At 49.4% G+C, this 26,136-nt stretch overlaps 1 protein-coding gene across 1 annotated transcript in view; it reads left to right on the forward strand.

Annotated features, from left to right (window-relative positions):
* LOC118232300 (glucosidase 2 subunit beta-like) overlaps positions 1-26,136 on the forward strand; it is a 116,355-nt gene that overhangs the window by 65,487 nt on the left and 24,732 nt on the right. The window contains exons 11-12 of the mRNA XM_035427182.1: positions 10,217-10,274; positions 13,357-13,446. Of these exons, the coding sequence (XP_035283073.1) occupies positions 10,217-10,274; positions 13,357-13,446 (148 nt within the window). The remainder of the gene's footprint in view (positions 1-10,216; positions 10,275-13,356; positions 13,447-26,136) is intronic.

Genomic DNA, 26,136 nt, shown 5'->3' on the forward strand with positions numbered 1-26,136 from the left:
GATACCGAATGCCAAAAAAGCTTATTATTAGCTTATTATTCCTTGATATGTGTGTAGCGATTCAGGGGGACAGAGATTATATGCTGTGTAATGCGTGAGAATTTGGACAGCAGCACGGTTTTTTTGTTGTTTTGGCTGTGTGATTCCAGCGCATCGGACGTGAAATGAAACGATGAATACGAGGTTATTCATCAAGAGCAGACTGAGCTTTGTTTTATGGGTGTTTACATCCATATCAGGTGATTAAAATAGGAATTACAACCCTTGATATGTAACGCAGGCTGGATAAGTCGTACGCGAATTGGAATTTTTCTGTTGTCTGAATGCAGGCGGTAACTACTCTGAAAAATAAAATGGGAACCGCTGTGGCCTTATGAACCCAAGCAGGTCGAGCGAGGAGTAAACCAGGACCGCTTTGCAGTGTCCTTCTGAGGCATTTCTTTGTCGCGTTTTGAAACCTCGGCTGAGAACTGTGGAGCGCCAAGCTGTCCGTCACGCCGGGGACGCGTACAGACGCGCGCTCTTCCATCGCGCGGGTGTGCTTCTGAGGACCGCACGCAAAAACCGCGATACAGCGCAGCTCACTTTTTAAAAAAACGGTTCAGGCTTGAAACCTGATACCGTAAGAAAAGTCCTTTTCACACGCGCAGCCTCGTCCGGCAGTATTCCGGCACTTTGGCATTTGGGTGTAATTGAAGGCGCAGTTCGGCTTTCCCGAAAGGTTGCTCCGGCAGTTTCCCGGCGAGAGACCCGGTTAAATTTCCGAAATCGTTTTATTTGTGTAAACAAAGCTGTAGCGTGCACGCTAAGACGCTAAGGCATTCATCAACCTGCATTGCTTCTCGATAACTATTGCAAAAATAGTAAAGTCGTTTACACCAAGTAAGTGTATACAGTATACAGTATCACCATCACACGTACAAGTCATGCAGTTCTATAAAAGCTTCTAAAAATAGTTACACCGTTCATGATGCAATTAAACGCCCCCCCCCCACAAGGAAAAGGTCAAACTGTCTCGTTTCTTAAGAGAAAAATTGTTATGCTGTGTACTCTCGACAGCTGTCAAAACACATCTGGATGCTAAGTGGTGTTTACTGAAGTACAGTCAAGTGTACACCTTCAGCCTTATTTATTTCAGTTTGAAGTGTCAGGTCAACATTCAGAGTTTAACTCATGACATTATGACGGATTTTCAAAGCGTTTACTGAACAGAAAACGTTAATGGATTCCATTCTTTTTGGTGCCAGATTCTAATCTTTTAAGTATATGTTGTCGATGCAGTATTCTCTGGTTATGAGCGTGATAAACTGGAGCAGTGAGAGGCAAGGCTGCACTGATTTGTCTGTTAAAATCACACATATGTCTGTATAAATGGCATCACGCACACACTTCTTTTCAGAATAGCTGCAAACCATCTGGGAGCGTCTCTTGTGTTAGGCAAAGTGAAATGTTTTTTTTTAGACCCGCTGCACACGGGGAAGAAAAGATCACTTTGCCTGCTTCGGCTTCGGGTTCGAGAGAAGCGCTTGTGTAGGGGGGCCTCTCACCGCACCTGTAGAAAGCCTTGCAGAGGTACAAAGTGACGGGTTATAATCAGGAAGCCCCGGTTTAAAGGGCATCATCGCATGTTCCTTCCTCTTGCCTTTTTTTTTTTTTTGGAAATAAATAAGATTCAGATTAAGAGAGCGAGACTCACGAAAGGGGGAGATAAATTTAGCTTCTCATGCAACGCGCACTCTGGAGCTTCTGCTAGCACTCTCACGCACACGCGCACTCTGGAGCTTCTGCTAGCACTCTCACGCACACGCGCACTCTGGAGCTTCTGCTAGCACTCTCACGCACACGCGCACTCTGGAGCTTCTGCTAGCACTCTCACGCACACGCGCACTCTGGAGCTTCTGCTAGCACTCTCACGCACACGCGCACTCTGGAGCTTCTGCTAGCACTCTCACGCACACGCGCACTCTGGAGCTTCTGCTAGCACTCTCACGCACACGCGCACTCTGGAGCTTCTGCTAGCACTCTCACGCACACGCGCACTCTGGAGCTTCTGCTAGCACTCTCACGCACACGCGCACTCTGGAGCTTCTGCTAGCACTCTCACGCACACGCGCACTCTGGAGCTTCTGCTAGCACTCTCACGCACACGCGCACTCTGGAGCTTCTGCTAGCACTCTCACGCACAACGCGCACTCTGGAGCTTCTGCTAGCACTCTCACGCACACGCGCACTCTGGAGCTTCTGCTAGCACTCTCACGCACACGCGCACTCTGGAGCTTCTGCTAGCACTCTCACGCACACGCGCACTCTGGAGCTTCTGCTAGCACTCTCACGCACACGCGCACTCTGGAGCTTCTGCTAGCACTCTCACGCACACGCGCACTCTGGAGCTTCTGCTAGCACTCTCACGCACACGCGCACTCTGGAGCTTCTGCTAGCACTCTCACGCACAACTGAACTCGCACACGCAAACTCACACTCTCTCTCTCACACACACACACACACACACACACGCACGCACGCACGCACGCACGCACGCACACACACACACACACACACACGCACACACACGCACACACACACACACACACGCACAATGCTGTTCTCTCACGGGGACCAGGTTTTTTGACCCCATGACGTTCTTAGTCCCCAGGCCATGACTGTGAACAGCTTGATGACCCCATGAAGTAATGAACACAGACACACACACACAAACGCACGCACACGCACACACACACACACTCACATACGCACACATGCACAGCAACAGGCATTTCTTTTCCTCTGCTTTCACCCCATCCACTCTTCTTTGGTCTCCCTTCTTTCAAGTTAACGGTAGATGTCAGGTATCGCAGGCCTGGCTTACTGCATCTCAGAGGGGAGATGTGGAAAGGTTGGGTTTTTTTTTGGAAAAAGAGGAAAAGAGAGCCTCTTGCGTATGTTACGTTACAGGCATTTAGCAGACGCTCTTATCCAGAGCGACTTACACTACTTTTTACATAGCATTTTACATTGTATCCATTTATACAGCTGGATATGTACTGAAGCAATGCAGGTTAAGTACCTTGCTCAAGGGTACAACGGCAGTGTCCTTACCCGGGAATCGAACCTGCGACCTTTCGGTTACAAGCGCAGTTCCTTACCCACTGTGCCACACTCCGTCCTCCGTATGTGAGCTATACGTGTGTGCATACACCCCTCACCCGGTCCCCACCATCTGCTCTCCTTCCACATTAGCAGTGCTAACCGAATATGGTGATGTCTCCCTTTCAGAGAGACTGTCCCCAGGCAGCAAGGGAATAGGTTACATTTCTGTGAGTAAATTATTTCTCAAAAGCCTTGATTGGAAATTCTTCCCGACGATTTCTCCCAGTGTGTATGTCTGTCTGTGTGTCTGTGTCTGTGTGTGTGTGTGGGTGTGTGCGCACACATGTGTCTGTGTGTGTGTGGGTGTGTGTTTGTGTGTGCGTGCACGTGTGTGTGTGTGTGTGTGTGTGTGTGCGCATGTGTGTGTGTGTGTGTGTGTGTGCGCACGTGTGTGTGTGTGTGTGTGCGCGCATGTGTGTGAGTCTGTGAGTGCGCACATGCACCTGCAGGGGGCGTGATCTGAACCTGCTCAGAAAGGTGCCGGCTCTCTCTCTCTCTCTCTCTCTCAGGTGGACTGAGCGTGCTCGTAGAGACGCCGGAGCAGAAGTGGGTGGGTGGAAAGTACAAAGCTTCAGGTCCATTAGATTTTTTTCCCCTCCGCCTCTGAAGAGGCAGTGTGATATGAAAGCACCTCCAGGCTCTGGGTAATGCGTTTCTGTTGATTGAGCTCCTGTGTGTGGCTGAAGATGAAAGCCCTTCCTGCGTGTGAACCCCCCCCCCCCCCCATGCCGACGCTTGCGCTCCTCTGTATCAGTACTCTGATGGCGGCTGACTTTTGACATCGCTTTTCTCCGAACCTCGTCCGCGTCGCAGAGTGTACCGCGAATACGACGCCGCTTTTATGTCTTGTTTACCGACAAAAAAAAAATTCAGTGCGTTTTTTCTTTTTTTTCTTTTTTTTTACAATTCCCCTGCTAAAAAGTTCTATATTTTCCTTAAAATCAATACCCTACTTGGAAACAATATATGAACGCGCGTGTTTGTGTGTGTGTGTACAGAGACTATTCTAAGTGCGCTGTCTTTATCCGTAACCTCCAGCGTGAACTTAGAGACGGTCTCCGGGCCTCTGCAGTCAAATCGTTCTGGGCACCTGTCATCTGTGATGATAATTAGCAGGCAGATGTCTAAATAATTGCGGTGAGACGGAGGTGTGCGGTACGTATCCGCGTTCGCGTTTGGCTGCGTTAGTTCTCCCGGCCTCCGGAGCGGTGTTGTTCAGCCGCTGTGATTCCTCTGGTCCGCACCTGGGCCTTAGACCTGGGATTCCCTTCTTTCCGGAAGCATCTTTTGGAATAATTAGCCGAGAAACGAGATTGATTCAGCTTGGCAGCCCTTTGTTTTTGTTTTTTTTTTGTTGAGAGTTACATATGTTTACTGCGATTTAAATTGTGAAGGCGATCGAGAAAAATACTCTTGGTGGGATTGAAGGTATCGCGAAGCGGTCCGGCGGATGTGATGTCTTTGAAACGTGTGACAAGCAAACGGGTGTAGTGCAAAATCATGCCGTTTTTTCATCTTTTTTCCTGCATGTTGGTTTCCATCCCTTTTCAGGTTCATCTGGTTCTCTTTTATTTGTGAAATTAACTTGTTACCTGTGTTCCTCTCATTCCTAAATAGTGGTTTATACCGGGGCGGTGTAGTATAATGGGTAAAAGGAGCTGGTCTTGCAACCTAAAGGTCACAGGTTGTGAAGGTTCTTTCTTTTTCTTTTTCTTTTTCTTTTTCTTTTTCTTGAGAGCTCAGATCTCCCACCTTCGAGTCGAACAGATGTGGCGCAGAGACGGGTGTCTTACCGCGTATGTGGCGGCTTTGCCGAGGGGGGGGTGGGGGGGAGTGGGGGGTGTTCACACGGTTGCCGTGTCAACGCAAACGCCACAAGTTCCGTGAACCACCGTGGGCAGGTTCCGGAATCTGGGCGGGGCCAGCGAGCACGTTCACCTCCCCGCCTCAAGGGCATGAAGCGATTGACCTTCACCCTCCGTTGAGAGTACAACTTCCTGCGTCTCTGTCTCTCTCTCTCTCCCTCCCTCCCTCTCTCTCTCTCTCACTCAGCTGCTGGCTGAGGGGTGTGGTTAGCAGTTAGCCCGTGTCTTTCTCTGCCTCCCCCTCTCTCTCTCTCTTTCCCTCTCTCTCCCTGTATCCCCCCCTCTCTCACTCTCTCTCTCTCAGCTGTAGGCTGAGGGGTGCAGTTAGCCGTTAGCCTGTGTCTTTCTCTCCTGTCTTCTCTTTCTGTGGGAGTTGTGATGAGGAGACTCCCAGCAGGCCTGGCTCTCTCGCTCTCTCTCTCTCTCTCGCTCTCTCTTTCTCTCGCTCTCTCTCTCCTCTGAGTCACGGCCAGCGCGTTTTCGGCAGCGGCGTCGGCGTGAGCGGTAGCGTAACCCCCCCTCACGCCCCCCCCCCCCTCCCCGCGCGCGCTTCAGGCACGCGAACGGAAGCCTGAGCTCAGGAGCTGAGGATGAGAAGAAAGGAGGAGCACTTTAGCCTGGAATAGAGGGCAAACCGGCCGCCTCTTCATAAAGAGCGCCGATGACTCACGGGTAACCTGCCATTTTCCAACGGGCCTCGTTTTTTTTAGTGAACTCCTGAGAGCCGGGCCAGAGTACCGGGACCGGCAAAAGGCCAGGGCGTCCTGCCCAAACTGGAGATACGGGCCGGGCTGTCCGTTCTGCTCCTCCACTTCTGATTGGCTTTCCCCCCACGCGCGAATGTTAGCCTCGGAGCAGAACGCGTTCTGAGGTTCCCAGGTACAAAAAAAAGAAAAAAAAGAAAAGATAACTGTTCTCCTGAGATGTAGGCCTGGCTTGAAGTTTCCTTTTGGAAATCAGAGTTCCGTGCGGTTTGTGTGCTGTGAGCAGCCAGCGAGCCCTTCCTCAGTGTATGAGGGGGCCCTCGTACCAGTGGGGTGTAGTGGAAATATATTTAAATAAAATAAATTATTAAGATATCGATAAAATTCCAGACGATCCGTTTTTTTTCAGAAAGCAGGACGTATAAAAGATCGACCTGTGGCTCCGCCTCTCCACATCTGCCTCATCTGTAATTGGTTGTTGTCAGATGCTCTTATCCAGAGCGACGTACAACAAGTGCATTAGTTCAAGGTGCAGAGGTGCAAAAGAAACACACTAGAGTGAAGTAAAGATCGTAGTGCCAGAAGTGACCACATCGATCAGGACTCCAACTCTGTAGAGTAACCTGTTCAGCAAACAAACAAACAATCCTGCCAAGTACAACAGCAGCCAAACAGGAGCTACTGACAATTCAAACAAATAATAAATAATCATTTCATCTGTAGTGCTTCTTGTTTGCCTTAAGGGTGTTGTGACATTTCATGGATCTTATGGGAAACAGTTAATTTATATAAAGGGAGCACGTTATGTAACAGTTTCTCTGTTATTCAGTGTCTCTGAATTAAGATGTCAGCATGCGCGGCACGTTCTTGTGAAAACACATTTTCTAATGCTATGGGCTCAGTCGACTAGGATGACAGTGTGCAGCTAGCACTCCAACCTCATTGGCTGTTCGGTGTTCCAGGGGCGGGCCTCTAACATTGATTGACACATGTGGCCCCATGCATTGTAGATCACATTTGGATTAGAAGTGGACACTCCATTGCTGCCAAGGAGCCTGTTGGCCTGGGCGAGGGGCTGCTTTTTAGCTACCCCCCCTCACAGAAGCGCACGCTTAATTGTGACACCTCTCGAAGTAGATTTAAGGGTCAGCGGATCCGGAATGTTCCCGGCTCGAGTTAATAGTCCCACTTCACAGACACCTGCACGCTCTTTCACAGCGAATGAGAGGTCGGGGGGAGGAGGGAGGGAGGGAGAGAAAGAGAGAGAAAGAGAGATGAGGAGAGAGAGATGGGGAAAGAGAGAGAGAATGAGAGAGAGAGAGAGAGAGATGGAGGGAGGCAGGGAAGAAGGCGAAGAGGGAGAGAGATGGGAAGAGAACAAGATGGGGAGAGTGAGATGGGGAAAGAGAGAAAGAGAGGGAGGGTGGCATGGAGGAAGGTGGAGAGAGAGAGAGATGGGAAGAGAAAGACATGGGGAAAGAGAGAAATAATCAAGCTTGGATTTCAGTTCCAGCTTTGAGACGCTGAGTTAATAGCTCCCCAGGGCACAGTAGGGTTGGGCCGCAGGAGCACGTGTGAAAAAGGCATTCCAGCGCTTCTAGACTGGCGGGTTCTGATTGGCCGGTGAAATGGAACCGGTTGTTAACGTGGAGCAGGTGACGACGCTGACGCGGTGGTTTCCCGCCGAGCTTCCGTCTCCTGCTGGACACTCTGTCACCGTTCGCTGAAACACGGTCACTGTTATTATGCTTTGTGTCGGTGAATGAAAGCGAGACTCAAACCCGCAGCACCATAAACATCAGCAGCATAAACATCTCATCATGAGACCACTTACCCTATACTTTTCCCCTCTCCGCTGTGAGAGGGAGAGAGATGAGAGAGAGAGGCGGAGAGAGAAGTAGAGAGGGTAGATGGAGGAGAGGAGAGAGAGAGGCGGAGAGAGAAGTAGAGAGGGTAGATGGAGAGAGGTAGAGGGAGAGGGAGGGAGAGAGGCTAAGAGAGGATCGGGATAGAGGTCGTGGGAGAGAGGAGAGGGATGAAGAAGAGAGAGGTAGAGAATGGTGTCAGCTCGCATTAAACTATAAGGAAACGCGGACGTCTCTAAATAAAGAACTTCAGAACGATCGCGCGCCGCCGTCAGCATCAGTAACACCTGCGGGAGGCAGGAGCCTGACGGAGGCCCGCTCGCCCGCTCGCTCGCTCGCTCCAGTACAGAGAGGCGCCATGCCAAGAGCTGTACCCTCGCACACTCTTTTCTGTTCCGCCAAACAGCCCCGTTTCCCCTGATTGTTTACGGCTCCTCCTTGTTTATGATCAGCCTAAAAGTGCATTCATTTTTTTATTATTTTTTACGACGCCGCGTAAGGAAGCCAGGGCGTGCTGCGTTTACCCCGCAGCCACCGAAACGTTTCCAGAGCCGCCCGTAGCGTTCCCCTCCCCCTCCCCCCCCCCCCCCCCCCCCCTCGCAGAGCGAGACCGCACGCTGGCAGGGTTCGGGACGGCGGCAGAACGTACGCTCGCGTGCCCGCTCCTCTCGCCCGCCCCGGGCCGTCGTTCTCCCGTCTCCACGGAGACAGGGCCCGGGAAGCCCGGCGGGAGGTCAGGGGTCAGCCCTCAGTCCCAGGGAGGGGCGGGGCCATTCCGCGGTGGGGCGGAGCGGGTCTCCCAGCTCTAAACCGGGGGGCTGGCTGACAGCGGCTGGCTGAGACTGTACGCCACGCACGCCTCTGGCCCTGCCGACTCCTGCCCGGGCACGCTGGTGAACCCCGCCCCCGGCAACCGTCTCTTCAACAGAAGAAAAAAAATGCCATCAGTAGTGTCTGCAGAAGCACTGTAATCCTCTAGATTGGAAGTGAAGACAATTAATCTGGAGTTCGCTAAGCTCCTCTCTCTGCCTCTCTGTCTGTGTTCTTCATTGTCCTCCACAGTGTATACGGTGGGGAGGGGGGGGGGGGGGTGCGAGGGGGGAAGGGGGTTCTAAGGTAGAGTATTAGACCAGCCGCATTGAATTCAGATATCTCCTGTCTCTGTAGTCCATGAAGGTGGTGTAAAATGGCCGTTTCGGTGTTTCAGGAAAAACCACGATAATAGTGCTTAGTTTGTTACCATCTTTTTCCGTTTACACAAACGGGGTGAAAAATGCAGACTGTTAGCAGTGTTAGTGAATTTTTCTCATCTATAGAAATGAAGGAATGGGCCTTGTAGCAATGACTGCCACTGAAGCCTGTGTGCAGTCTTTTAGCGAGATACAATCATGCGGTGAAATCGCAGACATGGAGGGCTTTACCGTGAGCATAACTGGCTGTTACAGGAACACACCCTTTACTGTCCTCAGTGGACTTCCTGCTGTCTGTCCGCCGCTGGCTCGCACGGTCCTAGTGCCTGCCGACGCAAAGGCATGACAGACGAGAGAAACGCGACGCTCGACGTCCCCGCTGCTTCTCCCCGAGGACGACCTACGAACTCCTGAGTCTGCTGCTTCTGAGGGCTGAGATGCGCGGTGGCGTCGGCGATTGTGTTTTATAGAATGTGTTATCTGAGGAGAAATCGAGGGGAACTGGCGGTCCCCAAACACACTCGCTCCTGAAGTCCCCCCTCTCTCTCCTCCTCTCCGTGTTTACAAAATGGATTTCTCACCATTCCCTGGCTCCCGAATCAGGAAACAAGTGTCTAATTAAGCCTTAAGAGGGCTGTGCTAATGCCACAGACACCTGCAACGCACACACACACTCACGTACACATACTCACATGCATACTCACACAAACACACACACACACTCACGTACACATACTCACATGCATACTCACACAAACACACACACACACTCACGTACACATACTCACATGCATACTCACACAAACACACACACACACTCACGTACACATACTCACATGCATACACACACAAACACACACGAACACACATTCATATATTCTTAGCAATTTTGGCACCACTGCCTAATGGAGATGAACGTTTGAGTGTTTGTCGTGGGGGTGGGGGGGGGGCATAAGCAGTATCCCTGTGTGCATCCAAAGGTGGTAAGCCCCCCCCCCCCCCCCTCCCGGTAGTGGACTTGGGAGTTCCCCATGCAGACGCAAACATAGAGACACAGACACACACCACAGACCACAGACAACCCATGAATTCTCTCTGTATTCAGCCGTGTCCATGCGCAGACCCCACTGCTCACTCGCAGATCTCCACAGACGCTCCATCGGCCAGCGGGAGTGGCCCTATGGAGCCAGCGGGAGTGGCCCCTATGGAGCCAGCGGGAGTGGCCCTATGGAGCCAGCGGGAGTGGCCCTATGGAGCCAGTGGGAGTGGCCCTATGGAGCCAGCGGCCACAGCGGCCATTATGGCTCTGTGACCAAGCGCAGAACTGGCCCCCGCCGTCTCCTCCTCAGTCTTCACCACGAGTCGGCGGCCATTTCTCCAGCCCGCGGGCCCTCCTGAGTCTCTCTGCCGCGACCTCTGACCCCGTCTGTGTTCCGCCTCCCCAGGTTCCGCCGACTTGAAGAAAATGGAGGAGGCGTACGACACCGTGCGGATGGAGATCAGGTGAGACCTCCTGCCTGTGTCTGCCGCACGCAGAGCCGGCCTGCTTGTGTTTATATTCAGAAACACCGCGGAATGAAAAGTCCTGGTGAATTATTATTATTATTCCTCTTTCTCTCTCCCTCTCTCAGCTCTCTCTGTTCTCTGTCTCCCATCCTCCCTCCCTCTGTCTCTCTCTTCGCTCTGTCTCCCATCCTCCCTTCCTTCCTCCCTCCCTCCGTCTCTCTCTCTCTCTCTCTTTTCTCCCTCTCTCCCCGTACCCTATTGAGTGGCACGGTGGCTTTGCCGATGCATGTACCGGAGCGTGGCGTATATAACGAGCCCTTAAAATAGCCCCGTCCGCCGAGCAGCCGCGACGCGGGTCTGCACACTAATGAGTTTGCGCCCAGGTACCCGAGGTGGATTTTAATGAATAAAACACAGCGCTGCCACTTGCCTGCTGCGCTCCAGAGGGTCACTTTTTATGGAAATGTCCACCACGCGGCGGAGCTTCCGGAGTCATCCACGCAGCCGGGAACGAAGGTCGTTCGGCACGGCGACTTCGATGCGAAAGCGCTCACGTTTTTAAGAAACCCCGTCCTTTTAAACTTGGAATCGTAACGCTTGAATTTCAGTTCCCTTCTGTTTTTTATTTTGTTTTGCTTTATGTTTTATGTTTTTTTTAAATTATTCTTTTATTGTTGCGGTAATGCTTGGTTTAAGTTAGTACAGTATAATCCAACAGCAGTAATCAGAATTTCATTATAGCATTGATTCATTTTTTAAACGACACATCTATCTCCTTTTCTGCAGCCTGAAGGCTTTTGACTCTTGTACAAACTGTTTTTCTTTTGCCATTTTTATATCTAGCAACGTTGACTTAATTGCATGTTCTTTTGCAGAACTAAAAACACGCTCAGTCATCTAATTTCATTACTATTTCTGTTTTTGAATGTGTGACCCATTTTAGTTTAATGCTCGTAATTTTGCATTCAGCAATAGTAAAGAGTTTGATAAGGTGAAGTTCTGTTCACTGTGTCTAGTTTCATTCCCAATTTGGTTGACTAGTCCGTCCATGACTCTGTGATCCTACGTTATAGCATATATGTATTCGGCTTCTTTCCATTACAATGACGTGGCATCCAGGTGGTGCTTCGTTCCGAACTGGTTCATCGGCACCTTGTAGGCCGCAGCGCGGTCTTGCAGGTCCTGTACCGGCGTCCGTTGTTTGTTTTCGGTGGGTGTTTTTGCATATTCATGAGCGCGGCGGGCATGTTTACAGTCAGACTGTATTTTCTGTTCTCTCCTCGGGCTCCCTGTCCGTTCTGTGCCAGCAGGAGTCTAAATTTAGCCGGCGTCGGGGAAACAATGCCTGGGTAATTATTTACAGTCTCGGGAAGCGAACGGCCTTCTGTTAAGACCGCTCATGTGTGGGGTTAGGAGAGGGGCCCGGTCGGTGCCCTGTCCTGGGGGGGGCGAGCTGGGCGCTCGTATGTGAGGTTAGGAGAGGGGCCCGGTCGGTGCCCTGTCCTGGGGAGGCGAGCAGAGCCCCAATGTGTGGGGTTAGGAGAGGGGCCCGGTCGGTGCCCTGTCCTGGGGAGGCGAGCAGAGCCCCAATGTGTGGGGTTAGGAGAGGGGCCCGGTCGGTGCCCTGTCCTGGGGGGGGCGAGCTGGGCGCTCGTATGTGGGGTTAGGAGAGGGGCCCGGTCGGTGCCCTGTCCTGGGGGGGGGCGAGCAGAGCGCTCGTTACAGGGGAGTTCGGTGAGGAAGTCCCTGGTGGAATGACTAGGCCCCGGCGTGAGTCCGGACGCCCCCGGCTCTGTGTTTGGCGCGGGGGTCCGGACTCCCCTGCCGAATTACCTCGAGAGTTATCCTCCACTTGTCCTCTCGGCCGGGGGGGCTGGACTCCCCCGCTCCGGCTAAAGGAGGTCTCTCCCTAGCCAGCGTGGGCGAGTACAGCTGTGTGCAGATTTGGGCTTTAAATTATTAGTACTTTTTTCTTTCTTTGTGTCAGTTGGAACTTGAAGCCACAAAAAGCCTGAAGTGAACGGCGTGTGTGTGTACGCATGTGTGAGTGAGTGTGAGTTTGTGTGTGTGTGCGTGTGAGTGTGTGCGAGTGTGTGTGTGTGCGTGCTTGTGTGTGTGTGTCTTTACCCCACACCTATGTGAACAGGTCTCCCCAGGCAGTCACAGCAGGGGTTCCGACCCACGCTCAGGCCGAGCGTCCCGGCCTGCTCTGACCCGTTAGCCCCGCCCCCCGGGACCGCTGAGCCACCCCGACCGCGAAGGCCCCGCCCGACTCCGCTCTTCCAGAGCCGGCCTCTCGTCGAGCTCATTAGCATTTCCGCATCATAAATATGTTAATGAACGGCTCTGCTGGAGAGGAGTATTTCTGCTCTTATTCGGGATTAATGAGGAAGGCGCTCTGGCGGGGTTAGGTAATTTGTGACACCGCATACCAATAAGACCCACCGAGCCGTGTGCGGTGCTGCGAGTCGGTCTCTACAGCCTCTTACGGCTCCCAAAAAATAATACTAATCATTTTTCACTGAGCCCGTAATAAGCCGGTAAAACTGTGGAGGATCTGCAGCTCGCTCACGGAAGCGCGGATGAGCAGGGTGGTCCGGCGAGATCGCGGATATTATGTTGGAGGCCGAGGTTGAGAGGTGAGGTTCACCTGTCCAGGTGGGGCTGAGGTTTAGAGGTGAGGTTCCCCTGTCCAGGTGGGGTTTAGAGGTGTGGTTCACCTCTCTGGGTGAGGCTGAGGTTTCGAGGTGTGGTTCCCCTGTTCAGATGGGGCCGTGTTTGAGAGGTGTGGTTCAGCTCTCTGGGTGGGGCCGTGGTTTAGAGGTGAGGTTCACCTGTGGACGCTAGCGGACGTTAGCGGCTCCAGCGTGTCTCGGCGGCGGCTCTTCCTCGCGGCGCCGCTGAGCTCCAGGCTGCTTTGCGTTTCGCGTGCAGCGGTAATCTGTGAGACAGAGGTGTGAAAACACTGCATTAATACTTCAGTTTTGCTGGCCGTGACCTTTATCGCTTCCGTTCGGTTCTGGGGGGGTAAAAAAAGAGGAAATAAATGAAAAATCTCACACAGCCCTTTGCCTTTTAGGGACCTGGAGGAGACCCTGTCCACTGACTACGGAGCCGATAAAGAATTCATGTACCTGCAGAGCCAGTGTGTGGAGCTGACAGTATATGAGTGAGTAAGAGCTGATTATATCTCTCTCTCTGTCTCTAAATCTGTCTGTCTCTCTCTCTCTGTCTGTCTCTCTCTCTCTCTCTCTCTCTCTCTCTCTCTCTCTATTTCTCTCTCTCTGTCTCTCTCTCGCTCTCTCTCTCTCTCTCTGTCTCTCTCGCTCTCTCTATCTCTCTCTGTCTCTCTCTCTCTCTCTCTGTCTCTCTCTCTATTTCTCTCGCTCTGTCTCTCTCTCTCGCTCTCTCTCTCTCTCTGTCTCTCTCTCTCGCTCTCTCTCTCTCTGTCTCTCTCGCTCTCTCTCTCTCTGTCTCTCTCGCTCTCTCTCTCTCTCTCTCTCTCACATTGCTATGATGGGGGGGCAGGGGTGAGGTTCGTCAAAAGAATTGTGTTGATGATTTGTGACTAAGGTTTGTTTATTTTTTCCTTTTTGATGTTGTTTTTGGTTTGATATTGTGCGTATTGATGTTTTTTTTCTTTTTGCTTGTTCTTTTGTTCTTGTGTAATGCATTGACAGTGATGTTCCACTAAAGGGGAATCAAAGTCTCTTTCTCTCTATCTCAAAATCAAATTCAAAGTCAGAATACTTTATTGGCAGGAAATAAAATAATAGCCTCGGTCTCTCTCTGCCTCTCTGTCTCTGTTTTCTCTCTCTCTCTATTTCTCCTTCCCTCTCTGTCCCGACCCTCACACACGGTAAGCACAGTGGTGGTGTTCTGAGTGGTGGAGGTCAAGGGGTCGCGGCGGTGTCAGGACACCGCCATCCCTATGCTGCGCCCGCCTGTCAGCCCGCTCAAGTAGCCCACTCCCTGTCTGTGGCGAGCTGCGTGTAATTCTACAGCGCCCCCGCACTGTGCGGAAGAGAATTACAGCAGTCATGTCAAAAACGTGAGACACAAACAGACATACAGGCATATATACCTACGTATATATATATATATATATATATGTATATATATATACACACACACACACACACACACATAGAAAAAGAGAGAGAGATAGAGAGAGATAGAGAGATACAGAGAGAGAGACAGAAAGAGTGCTTGTGGTGTCAGTTTAATTTAATCAGAAAATGGAGCCTTTGAAAAGTTCCATCGCTGACCTCGCCGAGTTTGTAATGTGAGGACAGGAGAGCCTTTTGTTCCCCCCCCCCCACCCCTCCGGCCCCCCTTCCCCTCGGTCCTGGGGGTGCGCACGCGATTAATTAAGGTCAGGTTTGATTGTGCTGGTGAACTGATCTGGCATTGGCAGCGCTTGATGTTAATTTCCTCGCAGTTGTCTGTCAGATCGAGAGAGAAGCGCATCGACGGGCGCGTGTTCGCACCGACGCGCAGCTCCAGTCGCAGGTGTTTAGCCAACATGTTTTCGTTAGCGTCTGGTCCTTTAATGGGCTTGGCACATAGATCTTAGCGATCTTTAATTGGGTGTTCAATCAATTCCTCGGCTCGCGGAACAACAAATGAATCTTAATTAAGCCGAATGCTAATTGACGTTGCTAATTGGCTAAAGGGCACGTCTGTGAATTTGCACGCGCTGCTTAGCAACCGTGCGGCGCATTTCCCGCGCGGCGAACCGACGGGGTTTACAGTAGCCGGCGAGAATCGACGCGGTCGATCGAACCCGAGAGCTCTGCCGGAATTAGATCGCTGTACAGGAAGTGGCCTGAAGACCGGGTCTGGAAAACACAGAGATGGGCGACATCACTTCCCCTCCCGCTGCTAGAGGTCTCTTTCCTCTAGAACTTTCTATTTTCGCTGAGAACGCCAGCTGGAGTGCTGTCTGCCCGTGGGCGGGCTAAATATTGAGAAATGGACTCCCCGGCAACAATTTCGTGTCTTCCTTCTCGGCGCACAAATACATTTTTGGCCTCCCTGTGACCTTCGGTAATCTTCGCTAATCATGAGTTGTTGTTTTTTTTGTATAACCTTTGCACGCACGGGCTGCCTTTTTGTTCATTTGCAGGGTGTTTTCCAGCCGTAGGTAAATGTGTGCTCTCAACAAACGATTTGATTTGAGAACCTGCTGTGAAACCACGAGACGGCATTCTGGTTTTCTACATGTTCAGCTCTTTTCTGTTTGTATTTCCTTGAAATATATGATGGCAGATTTGCAGAATAATCTCATTGCACCTCGATCTGATAGCTAAGAGGAAACTTTCAGCTATAAATACTATCACAGTCACTCCAAACTTCTGTTAATGCAGTAGGACTCTGGATGATCATTATTCCTGAACATTCGTACATTTGTCTTCCCATTCTCTTTGCCTCTTAACCAAAATGAGCAGTTATACTAAAATGCACAGTGTTTTCGTTCAGATTTTCGTTTTCACGTATTTAGCCCGACTCAGCAAATTTTCTGTAGGGTGCTCATTGGTTAAAGCACAGTCAAGCTTTTCCACGAGGGACGCAAGTACAGTCCTGAGCTGTCATTCACAAGCTCCCTGGGAAGTTTCGCTACGACGGACGGCGTTTAATGATTTTTACTTCATTAAAGCAAATAAGAGCGGAAGTCGGAAATAAATCCAGGAAGAATTACGGCCTCCGTGTTGCCCCCCCCCAGACCGTTTGAAACATGGACTCCAGAATCTGTGATTGAAAAAAAAAAAAGAAGCTCATTTGGAGTGATGGGGCTGGCTGTAATCTTGTGTTTGCAGTGTGTGGCTGACAGTAAAAAAGAAAAAAGGGAAAAGCACAGGAACTGCTGTGTAGAATTCGGGCGGCAGGGGGACAGGGTTCTCCTGCACTGTGGAGGGACTCCTCAAGCAGTGGAAAAGAATCCATCTGCTCCCGCTGGCTTCTTAATCAGCGGCAGAAATCTTATATAACATCCTCTCCCCCTGTGTTCAGATTCCTATTCTTCTCTTTGCTTCTCTCTCTCTCTGTCGCTCTCTCTCTCTCTCCCTCTCCCTCTTACTCACTCTCTCTCTCCCCCTCTTACTAGCTCTCTCTCTCTCTCCCTCTTACTCACTGTCTCTCTCCCCCCCTTACTTGCTCTCTGTGTGTGTGTGTGTGTGTGTGTGTGTGTGTGTGTGTGTGTGTGTGTGTGTGTGTGTGCCTGTGTGTGTGTGTGTGTGTGTGTGCGGCAGACAGTGGTGCCTAAAGCTGACAGAGCCTGCCATGGGAGTTGTGTTCTGGGCCGCCCGTCTTTAATATTAGTAATAGTGCTATTAAACCTTATTTAAATTGATGGATTTCATCCGCTCCTCTTGTGTGTATAGAAGATGAGGGGGGCTTTGTGCCTGTGGTGTGGCGGGGTGGGGGGTGGGGGGGTGGGAGGGGACCGGCGGTGCACAGAGGGAGGTTTACGCGTGCGTGACGGCCGCGAAGTCAGGGCCCACCGTTACTCCCGAAACACTGTGCCTCAGAGCAGAGCGTCTGCGCTGTGCTGTTCCTGTGCTGTTAGCTGACATTTTGCATGTGCGGTTGTGTTTGCATTTGCGTTTTACCCAGCCCAAAAAGAATGGGAAACGCTGCAAGGTGAAGTATCCGGATCCTTTAAACTTTCCGTAATTTCCCAAAATGGATTCTGCCTGTAATGGATTCAGTGTGCCCCAGAGCTTCAATAATACTTACAAACCAGTACAGTAAAGCAAGACTGTGACTGTGCAGTACAAGTGCTGTATTGACATTTGCTTTAGGTAACCTTTTTCTTTTTTTTCCTTGTTAAGAATATGTATTACAGCATATGTGTTACAGTAAGTATAATTCTCACTGACTCTGATCAGAAGGCCAGGAAACGGTTAACAAGTGAGGAGCGCTGGTCGCACCTTTTAATCAATTCTTTCGTATAGAATCACCAAGCAATCTAAAAAGTGTGAACAATGCAGCGCTTATAATAAAAGTTAGTTCCCCGGGCAATGGCTTTAAAAAGAAAAGTGAAAAAATGTTCAAATGGAGGAACCAAACGAATCGCTCAAAATGCAACTTCTGTCGTCCTGGGCTGAGAAGCTGGAGCGGTTTTAGGGGAAAAGAAGGATAATTAGCGCGGTAAATGAGGCGCGGTCCCATACAGGAATCAGCGTTTTATCTGATGGCGGGGGTCGGTGGTTTTAGTCGTCCCTCTTACTTAAAGCTGGCGGTAAAGCAGACCTGACGTGACCCTCGGGAGGTGAGCTTCCTGCGGCGCGGCGCAGTGACAGCGTGCCTGGTGTGGGCTCGCCGTGGTGCTACCTGTTCCCCGGGGGGGCTGTGACGGCGGGGGGGGAAGCGTTCCGCGCGCGAGGCTGTCGAGTCACATTTCGCTCGCGTCACGTTTTCCCGCTCTCCCGCGTCTCCGAGCGACGCGCGCCGTCCCGCCGCAGCTCCTGCGAAGGAGGTTTTGACGCTTTTTTTTTTTTTTTTTTTTTACCGACGGCGGGCTGTTTGGTTCCTCCCGACGCCGCCGCTGCCGCCGTCGCCTCCTTCAGACGGAGTCATGGGGGAAAGGTGTCGCACGCAAAGACGCCATCTGAGGAAAAGTTGTTTTGAAAAAACGCAAGTTTTCAGTCGCAGCCGGAGCCGTTTTTTTTCTTTTCTTTTTTTCCGGAAGGTTCTCTGAAGCGGGTTTGAGCTGAGCTGAGCTGAGCTTCGTCCACAGAGACACATTAGTCTTGATGCCGGGGGGGGGGGGGGGGGCAGGGGGGTGGGGGGCGGGGAGGGGACTGACTCACTCAGTGGTTATTAAGGGGTTGGTTTAGGTGGGTCGACGCCTGTAAGCCATTTGCGAGTTAGCAGATTCAGGAAGACGAACGCAGATCTCTGAAAAGGGGGGGGGGGGGGGGGGGTGACGTACAGACCTGGCGCATTAAGGGTTGCGTTTGATAACTGAAGCCGGGGAGAATATCACATGTTTAATTTGTTTTCCGTTTCACCGGAGCCCGTACCGTCAGATACTTATGCAGACCCATGTCTCAGCCAGCTCACTCTCTGTCACACTCGCTGGCTTTTCAAATTATGATAGATGTGGCGGGGACAATGTAGTTAAATTAATGCATGAAATTCTGCATTAGTCTTAATGAGTTACTCATGCAATTAATTAACTTCAAAGGTCGCTTTCGGTTGATTGTGGGAATAAAATCGCATCACCTGACCGCGCGATTCTTTCAGCTTCCAGTGCGCTGTTATCCGCTCACGCCCGAGCTGTTTCGCCTTTCGTTTTCGTGATGAGGTGTGCGGTGTTTTTTTTCCCAAACATTCGCCTTTCCCAAAACAACATTATATTCGCCAAAGTTTCGAGTCACGTTCCCTGGCAGTAATGCAGTAAATTGAAAAAGGGGAAAATTTGAAAGATTGCGGGTCTGTTGTTTATGCGTTTCTTTGGTAGTTTTCCCTCCCTGGCTCTATTATGAATTCTAATAGGAAAGTCGCTGCTCTGGGTCTCCTATCCTGGCTGCGGTCTGTTCTCCGGATTATCTTTAGTTACGGTGCCTCTCTGGGTCTTGGGTAGCCTCTGGAGCCATCTGCTGCCTGGCTTCACGTCGAGTTTCTCAGCAGTGCCACGTGGTTCTGCACTGCCCTAGTCAGGGTATCGGAAGAGCGCGACCACAGCACAGACTCACGTCCGCACGCTACGGCTCCTAGCCTGTGCCTGCATCTACATGTTTAAAATGCAGTGGAGTGGTACTTGCGGATATCATTGCTGACTGGTAACTTCACGTTAACTGCCCGTTGTGCGGTCTATGTCATGCCGTCGTAAGCATGGTATTCACCTTTCATGACAGTGTGTCATACCTTATGCCAGATACTGACATTGCCCAGAAAACGCTCTCATAATGTATGCAGTCATCGTTTTATAACAGCTTTTAAAATAAATCTGTTTTGTACGCATTATAAGTGTTATGACATTTGTATTCAGTTGTGATAAACTGTTGCTGGTTATAACAGGTCTATGTCATGTGGTGCAACTGCGATGCACTAGCCCCAGTTAAAATGCCTTTCTTTACCAAAGTTTAAGTTTACTCTCTAAAAGTAATACATATGCTATTCCTGTGAGAAAAATAACATTGGAGTTGTTTGTATTTGGCACCGTGTGCTTTTGGTTTAATCTCGTCCCGTTGTAATTTCAGATGAAATTGCTACACTGAAATTGTGTGGGAAGTTTAATTATCACTAGTGTTTTTTTTTTTTTTTTCTTGTTTTTTTTTCTAGAAGGTTCTGCAGCAGGCAATCACAAATGTGTGCACACGTTGGCGTTAAGAAACGTTTTATTTATTTATTTTTATTTATTTATTTATTTTTTATTTTTTTATTTTTTTTGAGGAAAAAAAGGGTGTAAAACAGGCTCATTAACTTCTCTTCCACTGCTAATTTTCCTTGCCTTCCTTTATGTTGCACAACAGATGTGTTTTAGTGCTGAGGAGGGCCGAGGTTTTAGCAGTGAGCGTGTGGGAGTCTATTGATTGTATCAAATGCCGCGACGCTGGATGTGCGGAGAGCCTCAGAACTGCCTGTTATTTCAGTTATTAATATTCAAAACTCACCGTTTAACTTTCCACCTCCAATCTCTGTCTGAGATTTACCAGAGCTCCTAAAAAAAACAAACCAGTTATGTGTAGTCTTTTGTAATCAAATTATTCGTGTTATTTTGAATATTAATATGTGCTTGGTAGCATTGCATCAATATACTAGCCAGCACAACTGAAGTCATGGATCTTTTTGTCACTTTTCTGTTTTTCTGTTGACGTTATTACCCTTTTGGGAGATTGTAGATGCATTGAACAGTGCTGTCTTTAAGAGTATAAATGACTCTTTATATGTGAGTGTTAATGATGTTTTTGTCAACATGTTTATATTGGAATTAGACTAAAACTAATTTTTGTCTACGAGAACCACTTTAGTTTTTGTTGACTAAACCTAGACTAAAAATAAAGAGTATCCTAATGACCAAAATTTGGCTAAAACTACAATGCAATTTAATGATAAGTTAACTAAAACTAAACCAAAATTTGCTAAAATTAACACTGAAGTGTGACAGGTCAGTCGTGTATTTATGTGATGTCTTTATATATATTTTTCAAATGCAACCACTCCCTCTTCAGCCCATAAAAGATAAAAATGGCCATGGAATTAATTACAGAGGGAAAGAAGACTCAGCAGGAGAGCTTAAATGAACAGTCTAAAGCTATTTACGTCCCTGAATATTTTGATGGCTCTCTGAGAAAATTGGCAAAAAAAAAAAGCATGTCTACAGGCAGGAGTAGTTTTGTTGTTGTTGTTGTTGTTGTTGTTGTTGTTGTTGTTATATGTTCCTCCCCAGTTCTGTGTCCCATTGGGTAAAGAACAGGGTAGTCCCTTCAATTTGAGCAGGCAGTTCTGCACGGGTGGACCTTCAGTCAGTCTCTATATCATTAAGACCGCCGGTGCAGTCAGAACCACAGTCGTCCTTCCCTGTCCCCCCACCCCCACCTCCCCAAATTAAACTAAAGCAGAGATACGTCTCCGAGGCAGAAACGAGGTGCGCTGTCGGAGAAAAGTCGCCCGACAGTCAGAACGGAATTGGAATTCGGCGTCATCAAGCCTCGCATTCACATCCCCTCATGTGGAAGATTAGCCTGAGCTGGCCTACTTTGAGCACATCGCAATTTAAATCTCTTCAAAGGTGAACCGTTTACGGCATTGGCTCTTGAGTAAGGCTGATGTGCTCATATATAGTATCTTGTCCTATCGAGTGGAAAAACACATAGAGCTTTCTTAATCTAATGCAGGGCTGTAACTATTAAGAAGTAATGGTGTTTGGCTCAATTCTAGCTACTGTAAGTTAGTATGGCGAATGGCGAAATGACAGTGCCACTTATATAAAACAGTTGGAACAATGTGACTTCCGACCTTAATGTTTCATAGGTTTGCCCTGATATGTAACTGTGTTGTGCTGGATGAAGGAGTGAAGAGGAGGATGACAGCATTAATAAACGAAGGTTCCACTCGTGTGGCGAAGGTGCCCCTTGTTTTGAGTGACCCGCCGGCTTCCCCTCAGTACTATTCGTAGAGCGCGCTGGAGAGCTCTCGCGTTCGAAATGAAAGCTCGCTTTCATGTATTCTCAGGCTGATGTTGTTTCTAATTTATTCTTATTAAAGAAACACTACACAGCAAAAAAAAAAAGCTCTCAAAATATCGTGTCAGGCCAATTGTCCTACATTTTGAAAGTATTATGCTCTAATCCTGTTTGAGGATTGAGGCTGAGTATTTAATTACAGTAATTAATGGGGGGGGGAGGGGGGGGAATGAAAAAAATACATTTAGTCAAATCCATTAAAATCTGCATCTCTGCGTTTCACCAGTTGCAGAAGGTTGGCATTATCATAATGGGCCTCCTTAAGACGGCACAAAACAATCGGGGCGCATTCCTTACCCTGTTCCGCGATGAGAAAAAGGGTGACTGACGGTTATCTCCGATACGTTTACGCTCGGCGTGTTGATACACTTTTCCTTTTTTTCTCTTAATTGTAATTGACTCTTGCATGCCGTGAACGAGGCCTTAACTCCGTTCCGCTAAGAAAAGAGGCCGACATGGCTCAGGAGGTAAGAGCCATTGTCCTTGCCTTCGATTGTCTGGCAGTCGGAGGGTTGCCGGTTCAAACCCCAGCCTGGGCGTGTTGAAGTGTCCCTGAGCAAGACACCTAACCCCTAACTGCTCTGGCGAATGAGAGGCATCAATTGTAAAGCGCTTTGGATAAAAGCGCTATATAAATGCAGTCCATTTACCATTAAGAAAAGACGACGGCGTCGACTTTGTTTTCTGTGAGAAGACGGGCAGCGTTGTGTAATGTGCAGGGCGCTTATTGGTGAACGTTAGGGGGGGAATTACTGTTCTGTGTTTGCTAATATATATTTAGGGGTTCCCGTCTTTTCTCTGATTATGGTTTATGTCTGTGGAAAGATTGTGTGATGTCTTTCAGAAAATGATCTCTAAAACTGCCAGTCCTGTTATGTGTTGGGTCTCATGTGAGTAAAATATTTTTTAACAGAGGGGGCAGCCTGCTCTCCTTGTGTATGTTTTCCTCTTTATTCGGGCTGAGGGAAAGCATAGAAACTTCATAGTGTCATGTGACTCCATAGTGTCATGTGACTGAACCCCAGTCACCATGGGGTAGGGTTATACAGAGACTGGAGACTCCATTTCACAGTCTCCACAATATGCAGATTCTGACCCAGAGGTAAAACAAAAAAGGTATCTTCATTGCACTGCACAATCTTTCAACCTCATTAGTGGGTTTTTTTCAGCCATTTCATGCGAATTCATCACTTTAATTTGAAAGCGGGCAGCGCAATTGGGAGGTGTTTTATTGCTGTTTTCGTGCCCGAAATTTAGCGCTGATATTTGAGCGGTTTTTACGGCCCTTGTGGCTAATGTGTGGAAAACAGGGCTGGCGTTCTCTCAATAGGAGTGGGTCTGTAGTGCCTTACGAACTGGTGTGTGTGTGTGTGTGTGTTAGTCCTATCACATTAGTCAGCTATCTCATGAGAGTTTCAGGGAGAGAAGTGCTTCCTGTTTTTAATTGTGTATACAGCACACTAATACAGCCTGAAGCACCATTGGAGGCTAGAACACTTTGATCATAATTTGGATGTAAGTGTTGTGTTGCTGTCTATTGGGGGGGGAGGATGGGCCGGGCCGGGCCGGGGGGGGGGGGGGGGGGGGGGGGGGGGGTCAAACACAAATGGCTGTGGCATTTCTATTCTGTTTCTTATTCTGTTTCTTTATTATTATTATTGGGGAAGTGGTATTGTAGCCTCAGGGTGTAGAAAACAAACTAAAGAAGACATCATTAACTCAAATAGACTGACATGAACAAAACAGAAGTACTGGGATGTGTGAGAGAGAGAGTTCTTATGTGGACTTGTGTGCATCTTACCCAGCTCTGTGTAGTTTCAATAGAGTGCTTGTATGTTAACACAAATGGCCACAGCACGCCAGCCAAAATCAAGTCATGCTACACTTTAGCATTACAGCATGTGCTGTGAAATCCGAGCCAGTCAGACATCGTCGTGGAGATCTGATCGAAGAGGAGCATTGGACGTTGTCTACGGATAAAAAAAGAATTTATCCGCAAAAGTTATCTGAAATTAATTGCCCGGAAATAATACACAGTAGTGATAAAAAAAACTCATTGTCACTGCTTATCTGGAGCAAGTTCGTAATTTACGTCATTGTAAATGTAAATGTTAAAATGTAAATTTCTGTGGTCTCATAATAGACTGACGCTACCAGATGTTATCTGGGAAATATAACATAATTGAAGGCTGTAGCATTTTCATTTAGGCTGCCGACTACATGTTTCCTCGCACCCCCGGTTTGGGTGGAAATTGAGTCAGAGACATAAGGAACTGCAAAATAAATGTGCGATCACAGCGGGAGGGTAACTGCGGGAAGACGGAGCGAGAGAGAGGAGACCGCGTGATATGTCAGCCATACGAAGAGAATCAGACAGGGAAAAAAAACACGCGTTGTTATTATTCCGATTTTTTACAGGTTTAATTCTGCGTTTGATACTCAGACGAGGGACGTTGCTTCTCGTTCTTTCGCGGAGCGCGGGAGCTGATGACCCCTAGGCTGCGAAGCTCTGTATGTTTTCGTCACCTCCGCGTCGTTTCTTATTTAGCGTTTTTACCGTCTCGCTCGCGCGACTTGTGTGAAAACAGCCCTGTTTCCGAGCCGTTGTTAGCGAGTGTGAACTCCAGAGGTTGGAAATGCCAGCCGCAGTTTCGGAAACTAAAGGCTTCAGGCTTAATTCTTTGTCTGTAATAGAATTGTGTTTGGGCCCAAAGTAAACCGGCTAGTTCGGCGTATATGCTAACCTAATTTATCTTGATTTTAGCAATAACCTTGCTACTCGCCCCCCTTCGACAAGTTTCGTTCCGATACTGGAGTGTTTGTCACCCTTTTTTTTTCCCAAAGCTGTATAAATATTTGCAATGTTAGTCTGATATTTCAGGTTACCTCCCCGGGCGATATTAGCCATGCTGAGTGGTCAGCTGTTGAGCAGGTAGACAGCGATGATGTCACAGTGAAACGTATTGCCATTGTGACCATTTCCACAGTACGCTTCTGCCTGTGTCTCTAATACATAGCAGCTTCGTAAGTACTGCATAAATATTCATACATGCTTGTGTAAAATAACTACAACTATGTATAAGGTGTGTATGAAGGCGTTATGTGTCTTTCACGAAGGGCCGTACTTAGAACTTGATGCCAAAAGCTGGCTGAGTGGTGATTTTTAAAAAATGAGTTGTCATGAACCTAATGTTGGCTCTGTGCACATTATCCTATGAGTAGACTGCAGCAAATGTGACTTTTTGAACCGGAGAAGATACTGTGATGTGTTTCTGTGGCTGAGAGTTTTTATTTTATATTCTAACTGAGCCTCTGATAAATTGGTTTGCTGTGATTTATAATGATTTACTGTAATGGGATAAAAGTCGTGTTGCCTAACGCAGAGAGCTCTGTTCAGTAGGTCTGCTGATGTCATACTCATTTATGGCAGTTAGAGAGAGGCTGGGTGGAAGTGATCTGGGGCGAGGCATCATGTTCAGTCTGTGTGGGTCTCCCTGGGCCCTCTTACTGCGCTCGGACCCCAGCCGCCTGCTTTCCCTCTCTGTCTCGTCCTCTCCTCTTTGCACTCTCTCCTCCTCTCCTTCACTCTCTCCTCTCCTTCACTGTTTTCCTTCACTCTCTCCTCTCCTTCTCTGTTTCTTCTCTCTTTAGTGTTTTGCCTCTCCATCTCTCCTCCTCATCGTCACTGTTCTCCTCTCCTTCAGGGTTTTCCTTCACTCTGTTTTTTGTTGTCTGAACGCTCGCTCTTTAGTGTTTTCCTTTAGTTTCTGCTCCTCTTTTCAGTCTTTTCCTTAGCTGTGTCTTCCCTTCTTCACTTCACGCCCTTTTTGTGGTTTTTGTTCCGGTGCCAGTTGCGGGTCCTGAATGCCCGCCTCCTATGACTGAGCACGCCCATGGAAGCGGTTAATACGCACTCCCGCTCAAAATCGGCGTGCCCCGTAGGGTGGAAGCGCTCAAGGTCACCGCGGCGACGCATCAGACGGCGACCTCTCTGCGTCGGCAAACGGGCGGGAGCACGCTCGGCGTAGGCCGACTCGGGGGGGGGGGGAATCCCACGTGTAATGTACTCCATCGCTCTTTTTACCGCCACACCCCCCCACGTCCCCACGCCCCCGCCGATCAGGTACCATCTGTTCCAGCGTTCCAGAACTTAACGCAGACGCGCCGGTTCGCCTGAACCGCAGAGGAAGGTTTGGACCGCGCGGCGCGCGTTTCCGCGGCGTGCGAAGACGAAGACTCGCGAGCTGATCTCGACGGCTTGCTAATTACAGAGAGGGCACCGGCGTCTCGTTGGCTGGGAAGTACTCGGGTGGACCTTCCTCACGGAGGGTGTCGGGGCTGTGTCGACAACGAGCCGCTGGCCTTTCTCCCGTGGAAAGGCTTTCTCGTACGCTCGGTTACCGTAGGAACTGACGCGCGCGTCCGGAGGGAGCGTCTCAGGCTTGTGTGAGGATCGTCGCAGCCGTATGAGAGTGGAGGGGGGGGCGGCGGGGGGGGGGGAAAGGAGACGTACGGAGGGAACATTAAAGGGGGAATTTGTAAAACAGCGCTCGCAGCGAGGCGCCAGGCACTTAATGCCGTCTGCAAACAGCCCCCCAGAGCAGAGAGCCCACCGCCCGTCACTTCCCCCTCCCTCCGATGTGCATCCTTCCTTCTTTCATCTG

Source organism: Anguilla anguilla, chromosome 7 (assembly GCF_013347855.1).
Source record: "Anguilla anguilla isolate fAngAng1 chromosome 7, fAngAng1.pri, whole genome shotgun sequence".
In the NCBI taxonomy this organism is placed as follows: Eukaryota; Metazoa; Chordata; class Actinopteri; order Anguilliformes; family Anguillidae; genus Anguilla; species Anguilla anguilla.